Genomic DNA, 23,627 nt, shown 5'->3' with positions numbered 1-23,627 from the left:
TGTTGAATAACCGCTACGTAATACAAGATGTATCAAAAGGTAATGAGACTGGCCGCATAACTTCCGAGCCACAGTATAACTCAGAAACTGACACCAGCTGAAATATGTACACCCATTTGACATTCAGTCGAAATTTCGAGTTGATACAGCCGAGATGTTTGATGAAAAATGCACTTGTATAAGACTGTGCAACAGTGATGCACGAGATGCTATAAATAATAATATCAATGTAACGAAGAAAATTTGATTTTCATTAATTAGCATCTTATTTCTATAATTATACCGCCAATCGATAGCTGAGATTTTTCCGATTAAAATAACTCCAAACACGATATAAATCGGACAACATTTATCGACAAGCCTCATATTATACAGGGTGGGTCAGCTAACTTCTACACCTCAAAGAACGTTGAATTAGTTGATTTAAAAAATTTGAACACCACTCTACATACAGGAACATCTACTCACCTTTGAAACCACCTATTTAACAATTTTTCATAAAAAGCGTAATTTGAAAGCTACTTGAGATGTCCAGGTCACGCGACTCACCCTGTAGATTGCTACAATCGGAGAATAGCTGCAATTAATCCGATCTACGTCGTGTTTGGACTCATTTTAATCGGGAGAATCTCAGCTATCGATGGGTGACAATTATGAAGATAAGGTGACATTTACTAAAAATGAAATAAGATAATGAGACTTGAATCGCTAATTACTGTATTTCAAGTCTACCAACACCCCTATACCATCAAATACATTACACCAAGATGCTTCGAAGGAGATATTGTCGTTAATAATTGTATCAAATATTAATAATTGAACAATTATACGGCATCGGTTTCATTATTTTATAGACACACCTTGTATGAAAGTGTACTATTTGGACCCAAACAGTATTTCGATCACGCTATATCTCCTCCACGATGGACCTAACTAGCTCAAGCAGTTATTAATGGACGTTTATTATTAATGAAGGTTTGTAAGACGTCGATTTCGAATTTGTAAACAGGAGATGCAGAATTAGTTAGGGATAACTCACCTGCTGCTCTACCCTGTATAGGCGCGCGCCTATCGTCATCTGCTTCACGTTACCTGCCCGGTCGATTCCTGCCAGATAGCTGCCCGGCTTTCCCAGGGTCTGGTCCAGTCTCCTCTGTAACTCCTGCGAAAATACGTCAGTTATTATGCAGCCCATGCGAACCATACGTCAATTCTGTTATATTATGGCTACTACCATCGTTGTATGACGTCTCATAGCGTACTGGACAAAGTACAGTAAATTCTCCCTAATTGACGCTCAGATTGTACACAAAGATGGACAATCTCGGAAGAGGAATTACGATTATTCGAGCCCTGCAACTCATTTTTATAGTTACCCATCGTCAGCAACTATGAGAACGAGTCGCAGAGCTCGAATAATCCTATCTCCTGTTCCCAAATTGTCCATTTTTGTGCACAATCTGAGCGCGAATTAGGGAGAAATTACTGTATTCGAGCCTTGCGGCTCGTTTTTATAATTACTGATTGTACGAGACGCAAAGCTCGAATAATCGTACTTCCTCTTCCCTTGACCTAAAGATCGATTAGGGAGAATTTACTGTAATTACATTACGCGTTCTTATTTAACACTTGCGCGACGCACAGTGCGTTGAGTTAATTAGTTAACGATACCGTTTTAAAGGGAACCAGAAACTGTACTAATTGATGAAAAGAATTGCTTGTTAAATGAACAGCTTTTTATTAATTTTTGCCATCGCAATTAATTGCCACTGATGAATTCTTGATAGAAATATCGTTTTACAACTTTATTCAAAATTCCTGAAAAATGATAGGTAATACATGGTTATATCAAGTTTACGTCAAGATTATTTTCCGTCAGTATCATTTCTTGTAAGACGTTAAGAACGCCTATATACTCTTCAATGGAACTAATATTGTTTCCACATTTTTGTAAAGCATAAAATGGCAAATTTGGCGACTTTGATATAACGGTTTGATTATTTAGTAACGGTCTTGTAAGGGTGACACTAATCTTCTATTAGTTTTCAAACTTCATATTCATTGTAACATGATCGAACAAACTGTATTTTGCTAGGGAAACACTGCGAATCTTTGTGCGAAATAAAAATTGGGCGAGTTAATTGCGTGGAACATGAATTAGATGAAAATATCTTTCCTCTTTTAATAATTCTAACAAGCTGAAAATAATCTAATAGTATCTTTAAATTCTTCGAATGTCTGTACATGTTTGTATTCAATACATTCATTTTCCCGCATCAATGCATAATATTCGCAGTTTAACAATAATAAATTGTAATTACAGTAAAACCTGCTTTTGTGCGGTCTTTTTTATGCGACTTTTTTGTGCGATTTTTTATACTGTATATGAATACAGTAAAACCTGTTCTTGTGCGATAGATAGGGACAGCAGAAAATAAAACGCACAAAGAAGTTGCATAAAAAAGACCGCACGAAAACTGATTTAACTGTATCCAGTTTCAGTTTAATTAATTCGATCGCTTGGATTTTGTGTGATTTTTTGGGATTGATTTTCGGCACTTAACACACATATTGATAATTCCTAATAATACTCTAGAAGAGAATTGTGAAATCGTCGGTGTCCAAATTATTGGGCGATTTCTTTTATCAGATTTTCATGTCTCGTTTCTCTACTAATGTTTAAGACAAGATCTTCAAGCAGCATTTTAATATAACGCAGTAATCCGAAATCCTATTAATAGCCTCCAGGTTGGCGAAGTGTTAATATTAAACAAATCCGTTTAACAATGCGCACGTATATGAATAATACATATGTGTTCGAGTCTGGTATTGATTTTGCGACTGCGTGCTACACTCATAGTAAGATCCGCGTAAAATATTATAATAGAAGTTAATCACTTTTCATTTAAATTAAAGATCAAGCAAAGCAACAAATAAGTTCGTTTCGTAATGGTTTTGATTGCTAATAAATTTGACATTCTTATTCGAGGGACAAGTCAATTCAAAATACATTTGTCTGCTAGCTAGACGATTAATTATTATAAATAGCAGTCAGAAATAACAAATAACAGTTTTTCAAATGATTGATTTCTGAGAAGCTTATAGATCTGAAATGGAAAAAGAAAAGAATATAGTAACAAATTACTAAATTATAAAATTACAAATGCAAATGTGTCTTATTTTTTAAATATGCTCGTGATTAAATAATTCACCTATTATTTGAATAAAAATGTATTTTGACAACTCTTAATCCCTGCTATGTATGCAAATAATTGAGAAACGATCAGTTTGTTACGCAATGATTCTTGTACACCTGTACACGCGAATTTTATAATGCTTTCATTTTATTTAGTTCTATCAACTTAAAAAGCAACAAATTGCAGGATTTTTACGTCATAAGTTAAACATATGTTTTTGCACGATGTACATAATATTACTTTATGATGAAGCCTGACGAAAACTAATTTGGAGAAGTATAGATTTCTATTTGAAGACGGAAAGTTGATTTTCAAATAACTTTGAAAATACCTGACGAAGATAATATACAGGGTGTCTCATTTAAGTTGAGATTAGTAAAAAATATCGTAAAGACGTGATTTAAAAAAAAAACTGACACATGTCCTTTAGCATTTCGAGTGGGGAGTCAAATGGCACTACTTTTTTAATACGTTGGTGTTTTCAAGGTTATTTCAAGGTCACCTTGATTTTTTTATCATAAACTAATATTTTTTGTTTCGAAATCGTATTCTCCGTAAAAAAATGCACAACTTTTGTTTGGAACACTTTAATTCACTTATTAGTTAATACTGGTCGTCAGATTCCACAGACAAAACACTTTCTCACTCTTATTTGCAAGAAAATATGATTGAAAACAAATTATAGAAAAGTTAACAGAAAAGTTAAAAAATTGTTAAAGCTTTATAAATATTGATTATTATTAAAGTTGATGAATTGTTATAGCAATGATAATGATCTCAGGAATTAATTTTGCAATCTTTGACATACTTGCTCTACGGTCATAATAAATTTTATGATTTTGTATTTCTAATTTATTTCTGTTCGTAATTATGTTATGTCAAAGTCATTTTTCTGATCTGTTACAGCAATGATGATGATCTCAGGAACTAATACCGCAATCTTCGACATACCTCTCCTACGGTCGCAATAAATTTTATGATTTTGCAATTTAAATTTATATCTGTTCGTAATTATGTTTCTAAATTCTTCCAACTTTATTATCGAGTTAATCGACGTGCTTGAGACGTACAAAATCTTTGCTCGAACATTTGGGTATATACATCCAGCGTCTGACTGCAGGCTTGGGAACAAAGGCAACCATTGCTATCGCGTATCATTTCTCATCGGAGGAATGCGGATCGCGCGTCGACAATTATTATGTCACTGCCAATCGTGGACCGTATAAAGCCGATGTCAGAGCGCGGAACAATGGAGTTGTCAATACATGGCAACAGCCGGGTTAGTCGATCGGGTGTCGATATAATGCTATGCCAATCCGAGCCGTATCGAACAGCATCCTGTGTGCTCCGTGCTTTCTTTCATATTTTAAGAAAACCGGCTGTGCGCGACCAATCAACGACCAATATCGAACATCAATTCCATAAACCATAACCAACGATACTGTCGACAGAGCCTTCGAGCAAATAAATACATTGAAAGAATGTTTAAACAATGATATACAGGGTGCAGTGCCTGAAACACACCGTTTAATTATTGTATACAGGATGTTCCATAATTATGTTAATATCCGGAAGTGGGAGGTACTTGAAGGTGAGGTCATTTGAAGTAACTTTTTCCTTAGCGAAAATGCATTTCGCGGCTTTGTTCACGAGTAATTAACGAAAAATACTGACCAATGAGAGGCGAGCTCGCCTAGCGTTAGGTGGCCGAGCCAATCGGCGGAACTGGGCTTCAACCGCTCGTTGGCTTGTCTGCCTTGTGTCAGCTGAGCTCGTCTCTCATTGGTCAGTGTTTTTCGTTAACACGTTCCGTGCCGAGCTTTTTTTACTCGAATCTTCACACTTTGATATTTTACTAAAACTTGATGTATTACGTGCAATTATTAATTCTCGTACACATAACAACGTAACAAAAACTTATCAACGCCCATTCTTGCGGTGGAAATTGATTCTTCGGTTCTAAATTTCTTGTAAACAATTTGTTCAGTTCACTAAGTAAACATGCAAGCGTGTACCATCGATGGTACACGTGGCACGGAACGTGTTAATTACTCGTGAACAAAGTCGCGGATAGAATTTTCGCTAAGGAAAAAGTTACTTCAAATGACCTCAGGAATCACCCCGTTCTGGATGTTAACGTAATTATGGGACACCCTGTATAGATGTGATAATATGAGAAATTTATTTCAGGCAGTTTCAAGCAGTTTCGATGGGTAAGTATAGTTTTCACGCGACGAGATGGAACCTTTGCGTTGACATTCCTCCTCTTACTAGCTACTCCACCCCCGCAGCTATCGGTTGCTATTGGCCGACGGCGATCTTCGTCACAGTTTTCGGCCAATAGCGACCGATAGCTATGGCAATGGAGCAGCTTGTAAGAGGGGGAATGTAACCGCAAAGGTGCCTCTTTCTCGCGTGAGGACTATAATTAATGCAGATCTTTTTGCGAAATAAAATTGGGTAAGTTAATTGCGTGGAACATGAAAATGTCTTTTTTGTTTTAATAATTTTAGAAGGTAAGTAATGGTAAATAAAGATAAATAATGTAACGATATCCTTAAATTCTTCTAATGTTTGTATAATTTTTAATTAATAACCAATATTGTGAACATCCATTCAATAAATAATAACTGGCAGTGCTGTCGTCGAATCGTTGGAGCCCATAAGGGATGTTTAAACAATGATATACAAGCTGGTCCGTCTAAACTAGACCATGTAATTATTTTATTTATCTGAAGTATGTGGTTTGAGAAATTTCTTTAATGCAGTTCAAATATTTTCAATGAGTGGACAATTAATAAGGAATATTAAACTTTGCTTGAAAAAATAATGATCAACAGTGTTGTCGGTGCAGTCCATAAATAAATTTAAAGAAAGCATCGCCTACTACTTTTTTTGTTTTCTTTTTTATATTTTAAAATAACTATATTCTATTAATATTACAATTATTATATATTTTATAATATACAAATTATATTGTTTTATTTTATTATTATTTGAAATAATTATTCGAAATATTTGTTTCAAATAATTTTAAAGTTCTTTTTGGAAATTATATTATATTATAATAATATAAATAAAAATATAATTATATAAACTGCATTATAATAATGTAAATAAAAATATAATTATGTATACTTTATTACAATAATATAAGTACGTCTGATTTTGATTTATCATCGTATCAATTGATACATATAATTTGTTTCCTTGATATATTTAATGAACGATGCAAAATGGTAAATTTTCAGATTATTTCAAATTTTCAATATTTTACAAGAGCCCCTCTTTTCTGCAATCTTTATGTATAACTGCTAAGAAACCTCGCGTTTCCGTTTTCCGCCGCGTCATTCAACATCTATACATGCAAACGTAAACATTAATATTCGTATTAGCATAGGAACCACCAAGATTTTCAAGCGCCTCAAAGCCACCGGTTTTTCCCTTAATCAAAACTCCATCTTGCCAGCCTGCGCTAGCAAACGCATCTCGTGTCTGCATCCCCCGAAACGGTTTCGTGGCTGTAAATTCCCTCGGGAGATTTTGCATCGATTCGCGCAGAAAGTAACCATTTGTGACTTCGATGAGTTATTCAATCATTGGGGAAAAAATTCATTCGACCGTCACTGGCAAATTGATGAAACAATGGAAAGATGAATACTTCGGATGTTTAATTGACACTTTGTCGGAATAAGTCAATTAACACGTTAAGTGTTGAATATCAACTTCAAAAATTTTCCGGATATCAAAGTTGTTTAATGAAACCGAAACTAGAAAAAGTCAATCTAGTATTTTCCAATAAAAGAGCTAAACTAATATTTAATCCATTTTAAATAAATTTTGACTTTTTCTAATTTCCAATAAAACAGTTAAACTAGTATTTCCCAATAAAAGAGCTAAACTAATATTTAATCCATTTTTAATAAATTTTGTCTTTTTCTAATTTCCAATAAAACAGTTAAACCAGTATTTCCCAATAAAAGAGCTAAACTAATATTTAATCCATTTTAAATAAATTTTGACTTTTTCTAATTTCCAATAAAACAGTTAAACTAGTATTTCCCAATAAAAGAGCTAAACTAATATTTAATCCATTTTTAATAAATTTTGACTTTTTCTAATTTCCAATAAAACAGTTAAACCAGTATTTCCCAATAAAAGAGCTAAACTAATATTTAATCCATTTTTAATAAATTTTGACTTTTTATAATTTCCAATAAAACAGTTAAACTAGTATTTCCCAATAAAAGAGCTAAACTAATATTTAATCCATTTTTAATAAATTTTAACTGATTTATTGGAAAATATTAAAAATTCTAGCAACATTTATTTTATTCAATATATTGCAATAAGTAATGAATTTCGGAATCTAGTTAAAAATTAGTGTGACCTAGTGTGAAATTAGTGCGAATTAGCGTGACCCATATGTGACAGACATGGCACTCAACGTGTTCATAAATTGCTCAATTACTATGCTATACTAATTGTAATAGGAATCTGAACAATCTCTTTTTACATGATGATCCCAAAAGATACTATTACATAATGTTGCTGGGGACGACTTGTTCATTAAGTAACAATTTAAGGTACAATTTTAAGTAACAGGTTTTTCAGGTAACAATTTTATCTGACAATTTAATAAGAAGTTTTTGTTTGTAAATTGTAGATTTCTTTGAAATCATAATAACGTGTTAACAAATTGAGAAAACTTGAATCACGACTAATTCAAATATCAAGATTTGTGTGGCAAATAAAATTGGCAAAACGAAGGTTAAATTGTGAACAACATAAATGCAAAGTATAGTTTCTATAAACATCTACAGTCTCTACATACTACATAACAAAATACAACAATCTTATTGGAATAAAATTATTCATTGATCAAAGAGGAAAATGAAGAGTTTCGAAATAGCTGCCGCGAAAAGGAATTTAATTAATTAAATAATTAGCGAAGTTAATTCGTTATGTGTGGTTAAAAGCTTAAAAATTTCGCAGATATTCTCAAAGCGAATGAGACATATCTTGTAGAACAAACGGGTCTCTTTTCTGCTCATTATTCGACGAAAATTCTGCTATGATGATTCTGAATTGGTGTTACACGATAAAAGTATTATTAAGAAACTATTTGCAGCTTTTTATTCCGCATGGCATTGTTATCGATTGAATCAATTGCACCTATGCCGCCAACGCACGTCGACCGCACGTACCGTAAAAAGCGCTCGTTTATCTATATTCATCGTTTGAAGCGCAGCATGAAAAACCGTTCACGTAGCCGGGACAGATTGTAAAATACTGAACAGATTCGAACGAGGGAAGCGCAGTGCGCAAAACGCTCGTAAATATTAGATACTACTCGGCCATTCTCTGTGATCAACTGTTTCACCCCCGATCTACTGACGAGCAATTTACAAAGGACCCATGAAAAAATCACGTTCCATTCCTCCCGCGAAAAGTGAACCGAAACTGCTCCTTTAACCCGAGAAAGATAACCTACGTCGCAGAGGCGCCTGCGAAGACTGTTGATTTTTGTTAATTTTTCATAGAGGTCTAGTGATTTAAGTTTAAAATTACTTAAAATATAAAAAAATATAATATAAATGCATTTTATTTTTACAATAATGCCAAACCTTTAAAATGACTAGATTAACTTAAATAAATATCCATTGTTAGTATAAAATTGACGCCTTAGAAAAGCATGCGCCTCTGAAGCGTATGGTTATCTTTTACGTACGTTGTCATATGGTTATCTTTCTAGGGTTAAGGAGGCATTCTAGAGTGAACTTTTGAAAAAATCAATTCTTTTTTTGTGTATTCTTAAAGGAAGCGAACTCCTAAAATTGACGAAGTTATGGTTGTTTGAAGAACGCGACGACCTTAGATCGTTATCGATATTCTAAACTTTGAAGGCATTTTTCTCGAAACTACGTTTTTCAGAACGGTGTTCATATCTCAAAACCTACTCGACTAATTGACTCGAAATTTTAAATACGCGTTCAGTATACGTCTGACTATAGCTTCAACTAGAATCAACGAAGACTTTTTTTTCTATTTGTTAGGCCCCAGAAGTTTAACGAAACATGCAAAAATCGATAATCGACTTCCAAAGCATCGCCACCTTTTTAATCGCCGGCTTTTTTCATTTGTTCTAGTACCTGCTATTTAGCCAAATTCATACTGATTAAAGTCATACTGACGTTTTTTAAAAGCGACTATGTTTGGGAGTATGCAGTGTTACTGATCTTAATTTTTTCTTGTTCCAACAAATTTTAAAGCATCGTTGAAACACGTGGAAATAAACCTTGTCGACCTGACTGCGAAGGGTATGATAGTTTCTTTGCAAACAATTCCTTAACAAAGTTAAAAACACACGCACTTTACACTAGAATATCCCCTTTAAAGTGTCTCGTTGAATAGTTATGCTACTGTCCGATAGATTGATGTTTCCAGATAACGTAACGAACTTCGAAATATTGATTTAATACGAATAAAAAATAGTAAAGTACGAACGTGTTCCTGTTATGGAACACCGTTTTCGTACCATGTCCCCGAATTCCATATTCAATGTCCCTATTCTGGAACGTCCATTTAAAATGCCTGTTTCAAAATAGGGACGTTGAATTTGAAATACGTATGATAGCTGTCCCATAAATCAGGACAATGACAAAATCGAAATACAGGATATGTTCGCAGTATGCTCTTGCTTAGGAACACCCGTATTCGAATAAACATATGTTTTTTACAGCTGATTGTTACATAAAAATATTGTATCTATTTTTTGTTCTATTATTTATGTTGCTGTTTCAAGAAGGGGTCATAATTGAGCGGTGTATCATAATAGATACTTTTACGTCATTAGCACAGCACTGTGATGATCCAGAAATAACAAATAACAGCCAATTTACAAATTCGAGCAATTCTAAATACAAATGATTGCTCGACAAAATATTGATATATCCTGTGGTAAATTACTCAAATCCTGAAGTATTTCATCCCATTGTCACACATCATTGAAAACGCAACAATGTATGGTCCTTGTGGTCCGTCTAAACATTGCTACCTAAATATCTCCTCCAATACTGATGTTACACAAAGATGTTTTATATCGAATTTGAATGGAATCAAGAGTCGTACAGGATGCAAAAAGCAGTTTTTTTCTAGTTAAGGAACTTACACGTTTTTTTATTTCGGACAAGCAGAATGGCCGGAATCGTGGACACCATGAGACTACCTTTTTTAAAAACGACTATATTTGAGAGTATGCGGGGCTACCGATTTTAACTTCTTTTTTGTTGCAGACAATTTTAAAACGTCGTTGGAACACGTACAAATAAATCTCATCAATTTGGCTGCGAAAGGTATAATTGTCTCTTTGCAAAAAATTCCCTAACAAAGTTAAAAACACACGCACCTCACAGAAAAATATTCCCTGTAGAGAGCGGAGTCACACGATGCGGTTGCTTCTATCTCAAATTTTGCGGTTGTAATCAACAATGTGGATGGGACGAATTTTAAAAAATGTGGATTTCTGTATTTATTGGATTTTAGAATGCAAGATGCAATCAGACTGTAATAGGAACTTAATATATTAGACAATCGGCCTAGAAGAGACGTACAGTGGTTCGGAAATTCGTTTTCTATGTCCACAATTAAGTTTTTCAAATTTAAAACAATAAAATACACTTTTTACTATAAAGTGATAACACTTTAAAGCTCCCAAATTTTCGATGATTCTGTGCTGAGACACGATGTTCTAAATAGAAAATCATAAAATTGAAAGTAAAATTTACGTTATAGAGTCAGGTAAAAAAGTTAAAAACGTGAGATTTATATTTCTTTTTGTCATTCCAAGCAACAGAAAAATTAGAAAAAGAAACATTCTAGTCACTGTTTAGTAGTCTAGTACCTCTAATGTTTAAAAAAATATTGAAATCGTTTAGTCCAGTTTGAAAAAAGTTATACCGTTTTAAAGGATGTCGACATATATTTGTCTCCTACTCTATTCTAACATATTTACATTTGAACCAACTATTTGTAAGAATCGATTACTTTTAATACTAAACGGTAAATTGGTTCGATAGTACTTTAACTTTTTCAAACCAGGATAACTATCACTGTTCAACTAGAACTTCTCATTTCTGAAAAAGTAAACATTTTTTGTTTATGCATAAACGTATGGAATCAAAGTATCAATGGATTTGGAACTGTTTTCTTAGGACAGAAATGTATAAGGCTAATCTTTACTTTAAGGGTCCAAAGATTTTTGGTTCTCTTATATACAGGGTGGTCCACCTAAATAAGGCCACCTAAATATTTCCTCTAATTGCGGGGATACAAAAAAAATTTTTTATGCTATTTCAATGGTTTGGAAAAACCATCATATTGCAACAAAAATTTTTTCTAAGGTTATCTTTTTCGAAGTTTTCAAGGTCATCGATATTTTTTTGCGTATAATTATATACTTTTTTTTATTGCATCGTGTAACTGATGTAAAAATATGTTTAGTTATGTACATTAGATGACCTTGAACTGACTTTCGAGATCAAAAATTAAATGGAAACGACAAATTTTTGTCTATCGAGATTTTAGAGACGAAGACGTCGTTTGGGAATCTGTAAGTGTAAATAAACATGTTTACTATCACACTACGAATGACTTCTGACACCGCAGAAATCTGATCACTCTCAATCAGTTCGTCAGTTTATCGATATTATCGTTCACGATGAGTTATTCAAAGCAAGAGAAAATTGACATAATTCTGATTTATGGAAAAAGTGACCTGTGTTTAAGACAAACTGTTCGATTGTACCGAGAGAAGTTTCCTGAACGGAACTGTCCATCGCGTAGTACATGTGGAAAGATAATCGAACATTTTTTTGAAAGTGGGATGAAGATCCTCTACATCAAGATCTTCATGGACAAGATTTTGAAAATCGCCTGAATTTTTGTCGATGGGGTTTACAGCAATATGAACGTGATGAATCGTTTTATGGGAGTATGTTGTTTACCAACGAGGCATCTTTCACCAATCATGATCAATTAAACTTAAGAAACATGCATTATTGGTCATTTGAGAATCCACGGCGGTTAAGACAAGTGGATAGGCAGAGACTTTGGACCCTAAATGTCCGGTGCTGTATCTTGAATAATCAAATAATGACCCGAACGACGTCTTCGTTTCTAAAATCTCGATAGACAAAAATTTGTCGTTTGCATTTAATTTTTGATCTCGAAGGTCATTTCAAGGTCGTGTAATGTACATAACTAAACATTTTTTTACATCAGCTACACGATTCAATAAAAAAAATTATAAAAGTTTATGTATACGAATAATTATTATAAAAAAATTATACAATGCAAAAAAATATCGATAACCTTGTAAACTCCGAAAAAATTGCCTTGGAAAAAAAATATTTTTGCAATTCGATGGTTTCTTCAAATCGTTCAAATATCGTACAAAATATTTTTTGTATCTCCACAATTAGAGGAGATATTTAGGTGGCCTTATTTAGGTGGACTACCCTGTATATTCCTGTAGATTTTCTCGAGAAAACGCGAAAAACTTCTCAAATAAATTTCTCATAACAGTCGCTAGATAACAGCAAAAGCATGGACGAGTAGCCATTTTAATATTATAATTCGAATGCTCCACATTATATTGAACTAATATCTACTTTAAGTTAGGTTAGGATTAGTTTGCGTTAACTTTAAACGCACGTAACTTTTGAACCAACAGTTTGCGCATCTTGGGACTTGAATTTTTGGAGTTTTCTCGACAAAATCTACGGGAATATACACAAAAGCACCGAAAATCTCTGGACCGGTAAAGTAAAATTTAATCTTTCGATGACATGAAAGCGAAAATAAAGCTAAAAATTAGCTCCATTTTGGACATTTTTTTCAGTATTTTATACTTAAAATACTGGTGTTTAATAAATTCTTAAAGTCTTAAATTCTCTCAAAGAAATGTTTCAAAATTGCAAATTTTAACAGATTGCATCGTGATTTCGGGGACGCGCAGCGCTGGGGATGTACTCTAGTTTCTGACGATTGCGTCACGGGGCGTAGTCGATAAATCGGACGGTAACCGCTAAATCCCGCGGACCTCATTACCATTTGCCGCGAGTGAAAGTGCCGCGTTGCGGCGCCGCGAAATTGTAATTGCCCTGTGCGGATGCGAAAGGACTGCACAGTCTTCGATGGCAACTCATAGGCTGTAACCATAAAGCTACGTTACTAACCCTACGAACGCCAAGATACGCAAACAGGGAAAAGTAATTGTCTTCTATCCAGGGTTGCGTTGATTTAATTCCAAATAAAAGAACAATGAATCATTTAATGATTTGCACTCTAAGCTGTTTGAATTCGAAATTCAAAACAGGCTTTCTGACAGAGTTGTGGAGAATTACGATTGAGTTACTCGATGAATTACAATTACAACGTAATTCAATTACATTATAAATTAATTTGTAATTAAAAGATCTCCATTCAATTAAATCACGATACAATTTAAGTAATTGCGACTGGAATACAATTAAAAATACTAAGTAATTTGTTTATATTAAAATTACGAATTATTCAATTAAAATGATAAATTATGATATTATTGAACTAAAACTGCGAATGAAAAAATAATAAATTAATAGATAATAGGTAGAAGAAACAAAAGATGAGTATACGAAAGAGAAATATAAAAATGTGTCTCACTTCTTCAAAGTTCCGTAATTTGAAGAATTATGTTTCAATTACAATTCAATTACAGAATTGTATCCAATTACAATTGCATCTCAATTGCATTTTATGTATTTGAATTACACTCGTGATTAAGATAATTAACAATTGAATTAACTGAAATGTTTTTTTACATAATTAAATCACAACGTAATTGAATTACCATGTAATTGTGTGTGTGTGTGTGTGTGTGTGTGTGTGTGTGTGTGTGTGTGTGTGTGTGTGTGTGAATTACTATATAATTGAAATACAATGTAATTCAGTTGCAAAATTGAATAAGCAAAATTGCGCTGTCTGTTTCCGATTTATTACAACTTTTATATGTATTTTTTTCTTTGTTTATTATATCTGTATAATATTGTGAACAATTCTCAAATAGAATTTTTAGCAATTGTGGTGGCGTAGAATTTTGTTGCGAGATGTATTTTATGGCGGAAATGATGGAATTGAACTTATTGGCATGTACAGTATTTCATTTTTAACAGCTTTTTAAACTATAACGATGTTTTACACTGCCGAAATTATTTTGAAACGTGATATAGCAATTTCCAGGCGCCTCAGAAAAGGCACTCAAGCGTGAAGGTGTTAAATGGTGTGAACATTTACAGTTTGAGGTTAGGTCAAGGTGTAGACATCTATCGATATCCGTAAGGAAGTACATATGTATATCTGGCTTAAGTGACAGAGTGCGGACGGATCGATGCATAGAACGATAGTGACGAGCAGACTGCGAATCTGTATACAAAATAAAAATTGTTTGTATCGATTGCGGGTCAAATGAGCCAAGTACAATTTCCTTTATCTTTTTAATGATTTTAACCAATTGAAATTAATAGAAGATCGTGCTTAATTCCGTTTAATCTATTCATTGTTCTCAGTTTCACCCATCCATTTTTGCTATAAGTGCATAAAATCCGCAGTCTAGTGATGAGGGTGCAGTAATGTAAGTTTGAGTGACTCGAAATCACGTGTAGTACAAAAATAGTTCTAAGTTAGTATAAGATTGCTTAATGAAAGTTGTAAGGTAATATATTATGGTATATATTAATATATTAACATATTATGGTATATTTCAGAGTTGAAATAATGGATTGTTACAATTATTTCTAGTTTACGAAATAGTAACTCATTACAATTTTCGGACACCTTTTAAAACGGAATAATTATTTTCGAATTGTACCATATCACTTGAACTTTTCTGAGATGATAGAGAGACTAGTTTACAAAATAGGGTCTAACAATTTTTTTTTCTAAAATACTAATTACTTGGAGTGACAATGAAAGATAAAGAACTCACGTTTTTTAAGTTTTTTATCTGAACGTAGAACGAAAATTTGAAGAATGCGTTTTTTAGGTGTCCTAGTCAGTTTTTCTCATACAAAAACTCTCAAGATATCGCAATAAACGTGTTTCTCACTTTCAACTAGTAGGGCTGTTTTACCCCTTCAATGTGAACGATATTCGATAAAAAATATACGAGATTCAAGCCATTTAGTCGAATGTTTAAAAAGTTAAGTTGTCAGATTTTTTAAAAAGTAACATAGTATACAATGTTTTGTATTACGTACGACTATAAATAAAAACTTGCGTTACAGTCTGTACATTTGAGTGTACAGCTCTTTTCATAAATTAAATATTAGACTTATATTATAGAATGTTACAAGTAATATTGAAATTAACGAAATTTTTGTTGTACAATTCAACATCCTAATTCGAAGATTCAGCAAGTACATTGAAATAAACTATAAATTACATAAAATATGAAAATACGTTATCGGCGTAACTGTGAATAACGGTCAACTTTTTAATATTTTGACTGCCATGGCAACATAAAAAATTTCACAAAATATTATAGTATTTTACTTCATCGAATCAAAATGGAAAAATTTAAGTTGTATAACATTCTTGTAATTCGTCGATCTTGATCAAATTACGGAATTATAATAGACCAGCGAAAAAATTAAATTAACGTTAAAATAATAGATTAGCGTAAATTTTACTAGTCACATGTATGTGCACAGTGTGATAGCCGAAGTATGTATTAAAAGATTAGGTCACTTTGAGTGCTGAGTTCAGTTTAATAGTTAAACTGCAAAAATTTCATAAAATCCCAATATTTAAACGACCCGAATAACATCCACATTTCACGGATTTTATGTTCGAAATGTTCGCAATAAGAGTGACATGATATTATAGGGCGAATCACCGTTAGACATTTTGAAAATTGACTGCATCGATTGCAAAAAAATAGTAGCTAAAAAGCAAGCTCGTCCTTTCCTTAACCATTTTAATAAATTGAAAAGTATATAGGAGTTCTTAACATTTCATAAGAAATGATACTGTGACGTAAGCTTGACATAACCATGTATTACTTATCATTTTTCAGGAATTTTGAACAGAGTTGTAAAATAATATTTCTATCAATAATTCATCAGTGACAATTAATTGCGATGATAAACATTAATAACAAGCTGTTTGTTTAACAAGCAATACTTTTCATCAATTAGTGCATTTCCTGGATCCCTTTAAAACGGTATCGTTAAGTAATTAACTCAACTCACTGTGCGTCGCCCAAGTGTTAAATAAGAACCCGCAATAGAATTACAGTAAATTCTTCCGAATTGACGCTTAGATTGTACACAAAAATGGACAACTTGAGAAGAGGTACAATTATTCGAGCTTTGCGGCTCGTTTTTATAGTTACTGATTGTCAAGATTATGTTAAGGTTATGTTTTTTATAAAATGTAAAATAAGGTTTTTTATAAAATTATTTCAAATACTTTTTTTCATTCGTGATACACTAAATATATATATATACAATATATATAATATAATATACAAATATAAACATATATAATAACTATGTATATATATATATATATATATATATATATATATATATATATATATACATAGCTTTCTTATTATTAAATAAATGAATTTCGTTGTATATAAATTATGGAATCGTTATATGTACAGTCAATTATCCCTAATTGACGCTTAGATTTTACACAAAAAAGAGGAGATACGTTTATTCGAGCCTTGTGTCTCGTTTTTATAATTGTTAACAATCGGTAACTATAAAAACGAGCCGCGAGGCTCGAATAATCGCATCTCCTCTTCCCAAATTGTTCATTTTTGTTTCCAAGCTGAGCGTCAATTAGGGAGAATTTACCGTAATTGATGGAAACTCCCATAACAGGGGAAGGAATTTAATTGTAAGGTTATGTGTACAATCTGTGCGTCAAAATTAGGGAGAATTAACTGTAATTAACATTTAAGAATTTCTTGAAACTGTCTACTATTGCAAATTATATATACTCAATTTGGTCATAAATTGCATAAAATCCGTGGTCTAATAATCGTGAACTGAGAATAAGTAACCAAATGACACCCGTCGCAAAAATGGTGCTGAAGATAAGATCTGTTCGGATACAGGAGATGTACTCACTTTGATCCGCACCATCATGTTCAGGTGACCTTGGCTGTACTGCTCGATGACATCGCGCACATCGTACGGTTTACGAGCTTGCTGGAACTTCCTCCTCGCGACGAAGTATTTGATCTTCCTGATCGCTCTTATGGCGTTTCGATGTGCTTCGGTCAATCTGCGAAGAAATCAAGGAATCTGATTTTCAGCCGGATCTATGTAACAACCCCCGCTGGGATCTTCCCTCCGAAGAACTCGCGCCATTTCTCCGGGCGCGTCTCGGAATGGGCATTAACCTAGAACAGCTATCATTTTTATCGCCAGCCACGTTTTCACGTCGTTGATTTATGATCGCGATAATTGATTTCACCGTGGATCAACTTCAGGAGGTTGCGATGGATGCCGCAGACGTTCCGGCAACAGCTTTTGTAATTCGATCAATAATTCGGCAAGCGTTAGAAACTGACAATGAGTGATCGACTTTGCTTCGAGTCTGTTCTTTTTTCCCGGTTGTTTGCGCGGAGTGGCGGAACAAATTGTTTAAATGCAACTGGAATAGTTGTTCGGTTTGCAATTTATTGCAGACTATGCACTGTTTTAACAGAATTTTAGTTTGCAATCGGACGATTTTTCTGATGCATCTACCAGCAACTAGGGACAAACACCAAAAAAAAATGTGATATCTTGCTAATTGACATAAAAATCATTATACTGCTGTGAAATTTTATAGGAATTTATAAGCAGAAGATTCCGTGTTTTTATTTATCCGTTTTACACGATTAGCTCACAGTATTAAAAAATTATAACTGAAAAGAAATACTATTTGATATGAATATATACAGAGTGTTAAAAAAATTCATATTCTGATAGACGAATACAATGATCTATAAATCAAGATCATTCAAGGTTACAACATATGCAGTACAATAAATAAAGAAAAAACAAGTTTGACCATCATATGTCCTCTACGCCTCCACCTATAAAAAAAATTATTCACATCATATTATGTATTTCTCGAAATCATACAATTTTTGTCTGACACTTTTTTTCCTATTGTCAAAAACGAGCGAGTTATTCAGGCGTCTCGTTTCAAATGCCCCACCCTGTATATCTCGATTTATCAAACATTGTATAATAATTGGGTTAGGTTATGTTCTATTTATGCTCCATAAATCGGGATAATGAACAAAATTGAAGTACACAATACGTTCCCAATATGTTCTTGTTTATAAATGTTCGTATTTGAATGAACATGTTTTTTTAATAGCTGATTGTTACATAACGGTATTTGTGCGAGTGAATTTATAAAGAACAATGTTCAAAATGGGTGAAATTTTTACATCCACTTTCATATGCTACATCTACTTTTTATCGTAATATTTGCGATACTGTTTCAAGTAGGGGTCACAATTCAGCGCGGTGTGTTTACCTTATACATTATTCAATTTCTTGATTGAAAGGAGCAATTGCGGAAATCTTTTTTGTTTAAATCTCCCCCGGCCTCCCTACGCGAGTTCTCCCTTGGCTCGCTGTAAATATAAATTGGAGTGGTTGGACAATTTTCCAGCGGCTACTTTCATAAACGATTTCACGTTCCACCCCCGCAAAAGTGGAGGCTGGAGCGTGTGCAAATGAAAAGGAAACGCGGAAAGGTGGTCCGCGTATGAAACGCGCGAGAGGATGCGTCGCGAATTCGACCGTGACGGGGAGGAGGGGAGAGATAGAAAGAGCGAGAGAGTGGAAAATCTGTCTTTGTGTTAAGGGTTCGAGTGTTGCGCGCCGCAAAGAATGTAGGCCGTCCGCAGAGCGGAGTAATGCACCGTTGAAAAAAGCACTTACGATCTGTACTTTTCAAGAAAAAAGCCTTTCACGAAAGCCACCGCCAACACCGCGAACTATCGTTCTATTCCGCTTCCGAATCCGCGAAACACGGCGGCAAACGTTGCGATTCGTTCTTCGGAAATACAGGTTGTTGATTGTAACGGTCACATACCGAATTTTGAGGCATTTACACTGATCTGGCAAAAAAATGTATCAAATAAAAGTTAACGAGTACTTTGAGGAGAACAAAAAGCAATAATAAAAATGTCGAAAAATTCTTTTATTTGATAAAAAGCTTAGGTCACCTTGACTTTTTAAAAATAGAACTATGTATTTTTGACTTTACTGCGACCTAACTGACCTAAAAACGAATTCAAAGACCTGCTGCACAATGACCTTTGAATAAATTTTAGCTTAGAAACTCGCAGTAATTGAGAAAATAATGATGATGAATGAGCTTTTAATCGAATAAAAAAATTTTCGAAATTTTGTTCTCAAGGTATTCAACTTTTGTTCCAAACACTTTTCTTGCTAGATCAGCGTAAATGCCTTAAAAATCGGTGTGACCGAATATTATTTTCGTTCTTTTGTTGTTACTTATTTATTCAGTTTCTTTCGTTTCGAAATCTACAGACACATGTTTCACCTTCTTAATCTCAAACATAGGGCTGCGAAGAATTTCGTAGTTTGCTTTCAATATTCTTGTAGAACGTGAAATGACGAGTTTAATGAGTATAATGAACGTACTATTACGATCATTTGATGTTGAGATACTTGCGTCTGAAACTTGACTACTTAATATTTAAGGCGCAAGTATCTCGTGCTTACGTGATCGAAAGTATATGCTCATTATACTCGTTTGAATCATCTTTTGATGCTCTATAAGAATATCGATAGCAATGTACTGGGTGTCATATAAAAATGTGTCGGAAATACAAGTAGTCCACCTTTCAGATACGAATATCAAATTACGAATAACAACAAAATAGATCGTCGTATACATCCTTTGCGCACAGAGGATCGTGCGATATCGTGCCACTGATATCATACAATTATTATAATTACACTACAAGGTACCAGTAATTATTGTGTAAAATGAGAAATGTCAAACTTGTCTTGTTTCTTCAGAATCAATTATACTATAGGAGAAGTTCTTCATTATTTAACAAATAATTTCTAGGGTGAAACTTTATCTAAAAATATCTTAGAATATTAACAACTTTCGATATTTTATTATGACTGGAAGACTTGAGAAAAAATCTACTTTATACTACAAGCTAATAAACACTATTTATGAAAAAGGAGGAATACTATCCTGTCTTCTTACAAAATTATTTCACAGACCATCTTACAAAATATCACTGTGTTCCGCCATTTTATCATCACCGACAGGTATTGAAAAAATTTCAGTTAGACTGCGAGGTAGTAGCAAGCATAGTGTAAAAGTAGAAAAATAATAATAATCCGGTTTCTTCGGAATTATTCCTAAAGGAAGTATGTACTTCATATTTCTCAGCGACTAATTTGCAAGTGAAAACCCGAAAATTTTGTGCATATTACAAAGTAGGATTAAATTAACGAGGTTGGAACGACGACGTAGGAATTTCTGGATGTTGATTAATTGATCGATTCCTAAAGGCGAAATACGATGATTCCCAGAGGTGGAATCGCACGACAGTTTGGCCTAATTAAGCTGCGGTCGTTCTATGTCCATAATTCCGCGCAAACTGCATCATATTTCAATCTCCAGAGCTATCTCCTTGCCGCTATCACTTATTTTCTTCCTCGTCAAACGTTTTTGCAAGTAAGGGGAAATCTGGGAAACTGAGATCTGGGAAACCTGATGCCGACCACAAAGCAGCGGTACGTTTATTTTTCGTATACGAAACCCAAGATTTTTATACCAGCGAAAAATAAAAACGTACAAATCGTTGCGAAGTATTGATTGGAAATGGCGATCGCTTTGTTAAATTTAACGATTTGTTAAAAGATTTTCTAACTAACCAGACTTACATTTTTATTTCTCGAAACAAATTGTATTGTAAAAAAGTTCTTTGACAGCAGTCTTTACGCGTTGCAGTAAAAGAAGCTCCAGTTTTAAGAAACAAAAAGGTTCTTTGACACCAGACTTTACGCGTTGCAGTAAAAGAAGCTCGAGTTTTAAGAAACAAAAAAATTCTTTGACACCAGACTTTACGCGTTGCAGTAAAAGAAGCTCGAGTTTTAAGAAACTTTTCTGTTTTAATAATTTAGATGTTAAAATCAATGTACTACCGATGTCGTTAAATAATTGTTTAAAAATGTCAGATCTACTCTTTCGTGTGATTTTCTAATTCTGTTGAAATTGAATTTATACGGTTTAAGCAAGGTTTTACTGTATAAAGACAGTTTTATTTATTTATTTCTAAAGTTGCAGACTATAAACCAGTTACCATAGGCATTTAATCTACAGTAATTTTATACTAGATTTGGGGAAGTATACCGATAGATTTAAGAAATTTTAATAATTTCAAATTTTATTCTAAACATCAATAGACAACTTGCTAAAATTTACATCTCTATTAAAAATCTATTATAAGTAAAATTTAAAATAAAAATTCATTGTAATTGACACATCAATCCTTTTAAAAATCAATTTAATCGAAAATTCTACTAAAAATCTATTATAATAAAAAAAACTTTTATTTAAACATCTATTAAAAAGCTACTAAGATTTAAATGTCTATTACAAATCTATCATATCTCAAGTGTACAATCAAGATTCATTAGAATTGACATTAACCCTTTTTAAAATCAATTTAATTTAAAATTCTACTAAAAATCTATTATAATAAAATTTTTTTATTAAACTTTTATTAAAAAGCTACTAAAATTTAAATCTCTATTACAAATCTATAATAACTCAGAGTTAAAATAAAAATTAATTACAATTGACACCAACTTTTTAAAAAATCAATTTAATTTAAATTTCTATTAAAAATCTATTATAATAAAAAATTTGTATTTAAGCTTCTAATTAAAAAGAGCTACTAAAATTTAAATCTTTACTAAAAATCTATAACAACTCAAATCTATAATAAAATTTTACATAACAATTCCCCATCTAAAATTAATTAATAAAAAAATACAAAAATGACTTTAATTAAAGTTATGTTCCTAAGAAGTTCTGGTGTCTTGAAGATCGTGCCTACTAGAAATCTACACGATCTTTTTTCCGCTACACGACAAAAAGATTGATTTCAGTGACACGGTTTTCCAGTTGCACGTTTCTATACAAAAATGCTTCTTTCAACAGAAGGAAAGCAGAGGAACAATAGAGAACAAATGGTGCTAGGGTAGCAACAATAACAATATAGGCTCGGTTTATGCCCCGTACTCATTGTCAGTCTTCCCGAAACATAAAATCGATCAAATCCCCGGAAGGCGGCCGCTGTTGCGGTTTACGACAATATTGTTCCTCGATTGGGGAGCTGCCTAACAGTGCATCGAAACTGGTGCACGCGTTCCACCCTTACCCTTGTCATCGCCTTTAATGGTGTATTTACGTTTTGATGCTGTCGGAACGATATACAAATCACCCCGATTTTTACAAATACTTCTCGAATGTCACGAATTTATTACAATCGTGTACAGAATGCAATAAATTAAATACAGTAAATTCTCTCTAATTGACGCTTAGATTGTGCACAAAAATGGAAAAATTCGGAAGAGAAGATACGATTATTCGAGCCTTGCGGCTCGATTTTATATTTGTTGACCATCGGTAACCATAATAATCGTACTGCCTCTTCCCAAATTGTTCATTTTTGTGTACAATCAATGCGTCGATGAGGGAGAATTTACTGTATTACAAAATGTTTTCGTAGAATATTATAAAGACGTCGATTGAATTTTTAAAAATTAAACAATGTGATGCAGCTAATGGTCTAGCATGTGTAACAGAATTTTTGAACGATTATCTTTTTGAATAGAAGACATTCAATTCTTTTTATAATACAAAGTTGACATCTCCCACGAAAATTTTGATCATCTCCCTCCGCATTTTCGATGAATTTGTTGGCAAGCGTATTGGATTCGATTACGAGAAATCAGTAAGTGCTCTGTTATGTCTGATGTTAGAATAAAATGTCTGGATGAAAAATTGCATCATTTCATGGAACGGATACAAATGTAGGCGAGAAAATTAAACAGCAGGAAACTGTGCCGCAAGATACTTCTGTGGAATATAAAAATATCAATTTTCTTACAGATTTTGCAACAATTTCAACACTTGCGAATTGTAAAGAAAATCAAAATTCAAATTTCATTTGAAATCAAATTTCAAATCGACAATACTCGTGGACTTGGATTTAAAACTGTTGTGCTTTGTGAAACATATGCCGACCGCCGGACGCACGAAGCAATGTCCGAGGGGAAAATGCTTCACAGTAAAATCAAACAAATGAATGTT

General features: G+C 33.1%; 1 protein-coding gene across 9 annotated transcripts in view; it reads right to left on the bottom strand.

Moving 5' to 3' along the window:
- LOC117218266 (potassium voltage-gated channel subfamily KQT member 1) overlaps positions 1 to 23,627 on the bottom strand; it is a 271,571-nt gene that overhangs the window by 19,421 nt on the left and 228,523 nt on the right. For all 9 annotated transcript variants that reach the window (XM_076522215.1, XM_076522217.1, XM_076522221.1 and 6 more), the window contains 2 exons: positions 17,378 to 17,534; positions 1,040 to 1,162 (listed from right to left, as the gene is read on the bottom strand). In XM_076522215.1, the coding sequence (XP_076378330.1) occupies positions 1,040 to 1,162; positions 17,378 to 17,534 (280 nt within the window). The remainder of the gene's footprint in view (positions 1 to 1,039; positions 1,163 to 17,377; positions 17,535 to 23,627) is intronic.

This window comes from Megalopta genalis, chromosome 5 (genome assembly GCF_051020955.1).
Source record: "Megalopta genalis isolate 19385.01 chromosome 5, iyMegGena1_principal, whole genome shotgun sequence".
Taxonomy (NCBI): domain Eukaryota; kingdom Metazoa; phylum Arthropoda; class Insecta; order Hymenoptera; family Halictidae; genus Megalopta; species Megalopta genalis.
This window is presented reverse-complemented; position numbering and strand designations above follow the sequence as displayed.